Raw genomic sequence first — 7,692 nt, 5'->3', positions numbered from 1 at the left:
AATGACTAAACAACGAGTTTAAAATCCTTCCACATTCCTTTAATAGCATGAAAAACTGCATCAAAATTGATTAAGAAGGGCTAAAAATACAATCAAAAGTTATTCTAAATCTGACAAAGTGATTTTGGGTAATGTTTTTAATGTGGCAATGAGTGAGTGAGCCATAAAATTTGGGCCTAAGAAGAAAGAATGTGTAATGAATTTAGAGTTGTTGGTCATACATGCATGGAAGGGTGCAGAAGCGGTAGTTAGAGGGGTGTGTTTGTGGAAGGATTGTGAGTAGTTGGTTGGGGTTGAAAGGGTTTGTGAAATAAAAAGAAGGGTTTTTGTTAGAAAATGTGTAAGAACCAAAAAGGCATCGACTTTGTGTTTTGTGGTAGTGGGCAGTGGGCAGTGGGCAGTGGGCAGTGGGTGGTGTAAATGAAAGAGAAGGGGTGGTCCACGCGTGCGAAGGTGTGTTTGTATTAAGGGTGTGAAGGTGGGCGTAGGAGCGTGCTGAGGTACACGCAGTCACGTGTAAGAAGGTTTATATATACGCACTGAGGAAAGGGGGAAGGAAAGAGAGAGTAGTGGCTTAGAGGCACAAAGGAGTGTGGCCTTTCATATTTTGTATTGTTCTGTGACACACACGCATACAGAAACAGAACAACAACAAGAACACAATCAAAATACACAGATTATGGAGGTTGAGAATGAAATGAGGCAATCCAAGTTCAGAAGAATTTGTGTGTTTTGTGGGAGTAGTCAGGGCAGGAAGAGTAGCTACCAGGATGCCGCCATTGATCTCGGCAACCAATTGGTATTCTTCTTCTTCTTCTTCTTCTTCTTCTTCTTCTTCAATCTTTTCTTGTCTATCTCTATGCTCTGCTTTTCTTCTTTATTATCAGGAATCATTTGGCTTTGTTTTTGTCCAAAAATGGTTGTTTCTGTTCTTTCCATCTCTATTCTGATACCTCTGTTTTCTGTCATAACCTGTCAATCAAAACCCCCCTTTTACCTTTCTTTCCTTTTGTTTCTTTTTTTGCCCATCTTTTGGAACTTTCCTATCCTTTTCTTGATGTGGGTTTCATTGTTTTGAAGGTTTCGAGGAACATAAACCTGGTGTATGGAGGAGGAAGCATAGGGCTAATGGGTTTGGTTTCACAAGCCGTTCATGGCGGTGGAGGACATGTCATTGGGTAACCTTAACACTAAATTTGCTCTTTAATATTTTGAAAACGCCACTGAGAAAAGTAGGAACGGGAAAATTAGTATTCATAACTAATTTTTGTCTTCTTCTTGTTTTTCTTTTTTTTGTTCTTCTCAGAGTCATTCCCAAGACGCTCATGCCTCGAGAGGTATGTCTCTCTTACTGCTACAAACCATGCTTAACTCCTCCATTGATGTGTGTATTCTCCATTGTCTCTTTTGTGGCCCTTTATCTATGCACCACCACTTCACTTGCCTATTTGGCACCAATCAAAAAATGGTTGGCTACACTTACAGACATAAACATTTGGGGATCCTCTGTTTACTATTTTGAGGTCTATGAGTATTTGTTCTTTATTCCTTGGCCTTTTCCTTCTTGTGAACATTTTCTTTTGTTTTATCTCGTTTTGTGAGCTTCAAATTTTGTGGCTAGGGAATATCTGACCAAGAACTTATTCCTATTCATCATTACTTCACTGCAAATCTCCCTTTCTTTCCATTGAAAATGTGTTTATCCCTTTGCAGCTCACTGGTGAAACAGTAGGGGAAGTGAAGGCAGTTGCAGATATGCACCAAAGGAAGGCGGAGATGGCTAAGCATTCAGATGCTTTTATTGCCTTGCCTGGTCAGTACAAGCTTCTCTCTTTCTGTTTTTTGAGCATTTAATGTTAGGATGGTTGTGAGGTAGTCACACGTTGGCTAATTTAATGAATGGTCATTGATTTATAAAGAATACATTTTCTTGGTATGAGGCCTTTTGGAGAAGTACAAAGCAAAATCATAAGAGTCACATTTAACTCGGTAGCTGAATATCTTTGTGCAAAGAGAGTAAAGAAATGGGAAGGACAAACAACCTAAAAAAGGGAAAGAAAAAAGAGGATTTATTTTGCTTTCGGTGCAGCCACCTTTTATGTTGAAGTCCATTGAAAGCTCTAGTTTAGTCCCTTTCTAATATTGAAGCAAAGGATCTGTGTTTCTTTTTTTTCTTTCTTTCAAGTCAAACTGAACGTTATCTTTTACTTCAATGGCTTCTGCTTGCCTTTTAAGGTCTTTTCATAATTACTACTCATCAACAACTTCTCACGAACCCCAAGACACAATGATTATTGTTTAGCCTTTCAAACCCTGACCTCTTGACTAATGAATCCATCCATATGTTAGTAACTACGACTCTCCACAGTGTCATGATATTATTCATTTTGAGCATAATCTCTCGTGGCTTTGCTTTTGGCTTCCCCATAATGCCTCATACTCTTGACTTCCCGCAACATTGTTTGTGTCTCATAATCTTGATCTTAATTCTTACAGGTGGTTATGGAACCTTAGAGGAGTTGCTTGAAGTAATAACTTGGGCTCAGCTTGGAATTCATGATAAACCTGTAAGCTATCTCCAAAAAATACTTATATCCTTATGTTCATAGCGATCGAGTTTAGGATGGCATCTTCAAATTTTGCAGGTGGGTTTGCTGAATGTTGATGGATACTACAATTCTTTGCTGTCGTTCATCGACAAAGCTGTGGAAGAGGGATTCATCAGTCCAAGTGCACGTGAAATCATCTTATCCGCTCCAACGGCGAAGGAGTTGATGATGAAAATGGAGGTATTATCTTTACCTTTCCAACAATTTCTTTCCAAACTGACTCTGTTTCTTGGATTCAATGAATAATTGAAGAAAAACATGTTTGTTTCGTCAGAAAAGAAAGGCTCTGAATCTGTCATGTTCTTACAGTGAGTGTTGATTATTGTAGGAGTATTCCCCTTGTGAGGAAAGAGTTGGTTCGAAGTTGAACTGGGAAATAGAGCAGCTTGGCTATCTCTAGAAAGGATATAGAATTGGATAAGGAAGAAAGATGGAATCTGAATTTTGAAGCTCTTAATGTCTATTTTGGGGGATTCTTTTTTGTAAATTACTGCAAATTGACCTCTCAGTAAATGAAGTTTACTATGTTTCCTTCTCTATGAAACACTAATTTGCTTTTTGAAATTGTAAGTAAATGAGGTTGATGAATGTTCGTTCCCCCTCTGAGAATCAGCTATCTACTAACTTTAGAGGAAAAGAAATGGAAAAACAGAGAGATTTTTGCAAGTGTTCATCATTTATTGTTCTGTTCATGTCTTCTGTCTCTGTAAGCTAACAGGAAACCTCCATTATCATATCATATCCATCTGGGTATTGGTAAGAAATGGTACTGAATTCAGATATTTTGCTATCATGTCAGTGCCAACTTGGTCTTGTCAACTGGAATTATGACATCAACACATTACTCGTTTAAAATGGTCATACAAACAGATCAAATTCACATCAAACGACTCTATGAACACATCACTCTTTTAAAATGGTTATAGAAATGGATCAAACTCACATCAAACGACTCAATGAACCAAATTTAGCTCAACTGATAATCAATGATGAGGTCAAAAAGTTGCTTACTTTGCATGGGAAAACAAGAACCATGGACATAAACAGTAGTCCACTAAGAGAGGGTTAGGTGGCAGTTAGTTAACAAAGAGGAGGATGAGGGGGCCAACAAAGCTAACAATGCATTTACCAGTTTGTTGTTGACAGTTCCTTGGATGTATGTAGACAACAGATAGAAAGTGAGGAAGATAGGGCTTAGAAGGTCTAGTGTTGGGTGGGAGGGGCAATTGGTGGGGGCAGGGAGGGCTCCTATCAGTACCCTTAGAAGAACAAGTGGTAGGATTCAGCTGTTCCAAACAAATGGGACTGTGACATCTGTCATGGTGGAGTATGTCAGCAAGTGTTTTTTAAGGAATGGCCTCAAACGAATGTACTTGGAGACATAGGGAAGTGGGTTGGAGCCAATAACACGACGACATCTGTCGGTGGTGTGACTCATGTCAGCACATAGAACAAAATGGATCATTAGGCAAGTAGATGTGGAATGTTAGATGAGAAGGTCATCAAACTTTATGCCGGTGATTCATTTTCTTCATTCGTTTATCCACAAATAAATCATACAAACAAAAGGCCTTCCTGATGTGGAATGTTAGATGAGAAGGTCATCAAAATCTTATAAAAAAATGTTTTGTTCTCCTCTATAACCGATGTGGGATCTCACAATCCACCTCCTTTGGGGTCCCAACGTCCTCGCTAGCACACCGTCCCGTGTCTGGCTCTTATACCATTGTAACAGCCGAAGCCCACTGCTAGCAGATACTATCCTCTTTGAACTTTTCCTTTCGGGCTTTCCCTCAAAGTTTTTAAAACGTGTCTTGTAATGAGAGGTTTCTACACCCTTAAAAACAATGTTTCGTTCTCTTCTATAACTGATGTGGGATCTCACGTTAACCTTAATCATATTCATGGCCCAAGTTCTATAAAATTTAAGATCCATGCCCATTGTTGAGTCCTAGCACAAGCAGGCCCAAATATTTGGTAGTTGAAGAAGGGTTTTGAAGCTAATTCAGGTAGCTGTTATATGTTCCCTATCACTCTTGTCTCTCTCCCTCAACCAACCCCATGAACAAGAAGAAGAAGAACAAACATCAAAGCCAGCTCCACAAAACCAACATCTTACTCCAAAGCAATTTCCAGTCAAAGGAACATGTTTTTATATCAATACTATATTGTTCAGAAAATAAAACTATAATGTTCCAAATCAAAATCAATGTGTAACAAATGTAACAGTGATGTTTCAGCTTCTTACTACAGTTGCTTTGAAGCCTTGTTCATATCCCCAAGTTGTTTTGCTTTCACCCATCGCTAAGTGAAAGCTTCATTTCATAGCCAGCTTTGCCTCTAACAACTTCCAAACACCTAACTTATCTTCATCTTTTTTTGCTTATTATAAGCAGCAACCATGTTTCAAACACAACATCTAAAGTTGAAGACAGAACAGGAATCAAAAATGGCAATCCTAAAACATGGTTCTAACCTGGGATTGCTGTTTCTCCTCGCATTGTCTGTTGGGTCTCTCCCATTTTTAGCTGAATCAGCAGTCAAGAAGTACAAATTTGATGTGGGGTTTTCTTTCTCTCTTACTTTCTGATATGAGATTGGCAGATTTCCCATACATACACATACATAAATGTAATGGACTTCTTTTTTCCTTTGTTTCTTGGGATGATTCAGATTCAAGTGAAGAATGTAAGCAGGCTATGCAATGCCAAACCAATCGTCACGGTGAACGGAATGTTCCCGGGACCGACAATATACGTTCGAGAAGGCGATCGGGTTCTCATAGATGTCACAAACCATGCACAATATAACATATCCATTCACTGGTATTGAACATATATACCTACAAACTAACTTATCTTAGGAACTATAAGAGTGGTGAAATGGTAATGTGTTTGAATGCAGGCATGGGTTGAAACAACAAAGAAATGGTTGGGCAGATGGGCCAGCTTATATTACTCAGTGTCCGATCAGTACAGGAAATAGCTACACTTATGACATTACCATCACAGGACAACGAGGGACTTTATGGTGGCATGCCCATATTTTGTGGCTAAGAGCCACAGTTTATGGGGCTTTTGTTATCATGCCTAAGCTAGGAACTCCATTTCCATTTCCTCAGCCATATTTGGAAGCTAATATCGTCTTAGGTTCCTCCTCCCTCTCTATCTCTATCTCTATCTCCTTTTCTTTTAACAATTGATGTAACCAGGAAATGTGTAAATACAGGAGAATGGTGGAACTCAGATGTTGAAACCTTGGTTAATCAAGCCAACAAATTGGGGCTTCCACCCCAAGCCTCCGACGCTCACACCATCAATGGCAAACCAGGCCCTCTCTTCCCCTGCTCTGACAAACGTAGTACTACAAAGTTTCTCTAATTCATAATGCATAAACAGTCTTTACATTCCCATTACTAATTCTTGTGCATTGATTATCATGTTCAGACACATATGCTTTAGAAGTAGAGTCTGGAAAAACATACCTGTTAAGGATCATCAATGCTGCGCTTAATGACGAGCTCTTCTTCGCCATCGCTGGTCACTCGCTCACCGTCGTGGAGATCGACGCCGTCTACACAAAACCCTTCACAACCACTGCCATTCTCATTGCCCCCGGCCAGACTACCAACGTTTTGGTTAAGGCGGATCAAGCCCCTGGCCGGTACTTCATGGCAGCCCGCCCCTTTATGGACGCGCCAATTCCAGTGGACAACAAGACCGTTACTGCCATTCTGCAGTACAAAGGAATCCCAACCACAATCCTTCCTTCTCTCCCCACTCTGCCTCTTCCCAACGACACCAATTTTGCTCTGTCTTACAACAAGAAGCTCCGGAGCTTGAATACCCCGCTGTTTCCGGCCAATGTCCCGATTAAAATTGATAGGCATCTCTTTTACACCATCGGTTTGGGGGCAAACCCATGTGCCAGTTGCTTGAATGGAACACAGCTGACAGCTTCTTTGAACAACATTACCTTCGTGATGCCTAAAACAGGGCTTTTGCAGGCTCATTACTTCAACATCCCTGGTGTCTTCACTCCAGACTTTCCTGACCGACCGGCGGTGCCGTTTAACTACACGGGTGTGCCGTTGACGGCGAATTTGAGGACATCTTTAGGGACGAGGCTGAGTAAGGTGGCGTTTAATTCGACGGTTGAGTTGGTGTTGCAGGACACCAATATGCTGACGGTTGAGTCTCATCCGTTTCATCTCCATGGCTACAATTTCTTCGTGGTCGGCACTGGAATTGGTAACTTCGATCCCATCAGAGACCCTTTGAAATATAACCTGATCGATCCCCCTGAAAGGAATACGGTCGGTGTCCCCACCGGCGGCTGGGCCGCAATCAGATTCCGAGCAGATAATCCAGGTATGACCAATCAAACTTTCTTTCATTCCCATTTTCAGTCCTCTAAGGTTCACTAACAAACATATTAATGGTTGATTAGGGGTTTGGTTCATGCACTGTCACCTGGAGCTGCACACAATGTGGGGTTTGAAGATGGCGTTTGTGGTAGAGAATGGAAAGTCAGCTGAAGAATCAATTCTGCCGCCGCCGCCGGATCTTCCACCGTGCTAGTGCTTTCAGATCGCAGAATCAATTATTCCTTGACGACGGCTTTATACTCATTTTTTTCAATTTCCAATTCCATTGCTATAAATACCGATGATGGTGTGAGCAAGAAGAAGATGTATACCAAATTTGACTTTCTTCTCCATTCTTTTCCAAACTTAGAAATCACGCATACATTTCTACCATAAGTCTCAACCTAAATCTAACGAATTAAATAGTAAATACTATAAATCATTAATTTGTAATGACCCTTTTAAGTGTTTAAATAAAATTCAAAATTAAATAAAAATTATTAAATTTGTGATTTTTGTATCTGATAAGTTATTAAATTCTCAATTTTGTATTTAACTGTTCTTAAAAAATTCGAAGTTTTAAAAATTAATTCATATAAATTTAAATTTTACGTCAATACTAAACGTTTAATTTTTTAAACTACGGTTGAAAAGTATTTGAAAACAAAAAAATATATATATATATATTTTAATAAATAAAGAAATAAAAAGGAAAAT

General features: G+C 39.6%; 2 protein-coding genes across 2 annotated transcripts; both read left to right on the top strand.

Annotated features, from left to right (window-relative positions):
• Positions 1 to 615: 615 nt before the first annotated feature.
• On the top strand, positions 616 to 3,275 carry LOC111803156 (cytokinin riboside 5'-monophosphate phosphoribohydrolase LOG3). Its single transcript, XM_023687442.2, has 7 exons — positions 616 to 799; positions 1,081 to 1,178; positions 1,307 to 1,337; positions 1,714 to 1,813; positions 2,497 to 2,567; positions 2,646 to 2,789; positions 2,938 to 3,275. The coding sequence occupies exons 1-7, from the start codon at positions 680 to 682 to the stop codon at positions 3,007 to 3,009; spliced, it is 636 nt and encodes a 211-aa protein (XP_023543210.1). The 5' UTR covers positions 616 to 679; the 3' UTR covers positions 3,010 to 3,275.
• Positions 3,276 to 5,038: 1,763 nt separating this feature from the next.
• On the top strand, positions 5,039 to 7,491 carry LOC111803192 (laccase-11). The gene is made up of 6 exons (XM_023687486.2): positions 5,039 to 5,169; positions 5,283 to 5,434; positions 5,514 to 5,758; positions 5,838 to 5,966; positions 6,056 to 6,979; positions 7,059 to 7,491. The coding sequence occupies exons 1-6, from the start codon at positions 5,059 to 5,061 to the stop codon at positions 7,187 to 7,189; spliced, it is 1,692 nt and encodes a 563-aa protein (XP_023543254.2). The 5' UTR covers positions 5,039 to 5,058; the 3' UTR covers positions 7,190 to 7,491.
• The last annotated feature ends 201 nt before the right edge of the window (positions 7,492 to 7,692 follow it).

This window comes from Cucurbita pepo, chromosome 10, assembly GCF_057944985.1.
Source record: "Cucurbita pepo subsp. pepo isolate OVF chromosome 10, ASM5794498v1, whole genome shotgun sequence".
Taxonomy (NCBI): domain Eukaryota; kingdom Viridiplantae; phylum Streptophyta; class Magnoliopsida; order Cucurbitales; family Cucurbitaceae; genus Cucurbita; species Cucurbita pepo.
This window is presented reverse-complemented; position numbering and strand designations above follow the sequence as displayed.

What these genes read in the sequence shown, in the direction of transcription:
- LOC111803156 (XM_023687442.2), top strand. Translation starts at nt 680, where the DNA reads ATGGAGGTTGAGAATGAAATGAGGCAATCCAAGTTCAGAAGAATTTGT. An exon ending in GGTGGAGGACATGTCATTGG is followed by an intron (nt 1,179 to 1,306) that starts GTAACCTTAACA and finishes TGTTCTTCTCAG; the next exon opens with AGTCATTCCCAAGACGCTCA. An exon ending in TTGGAATTCATGATAAACCT is followed by an intron (nt 2,568 to 2,645) that starts GTAAGCTATCTC and finishes CAAATTTTGCAG; the next exon opens with GTGGGTTTGCTGAATGTTGA.
- LOC111803192 (XM_023687486.2), top strand. Translation starts at nt 5,059, where the DNA reads ATGGCAATCCTAAAACATGGTTCTAACCTGGGATTGCTGTTTCTCCTC. An exon ending in TCAAGAAGTACAAATTTGAT is followed by an intron (nt 5,170 to 5,282) that starts GTGGGGTTTTCT and finishes GGGATGATTCAG; the next exon opens with ATTCAAGTGAAGAATGTAAG. An exon ending in GGAAGCTAATATCGTCTTAG is followed by an intron (nt 5,759 to 5,837) that starts GTTCCTCCTCCC and finishes GTGTAAATACAG; the next exon opens with GAGAATGGTGGAACTCAGAT.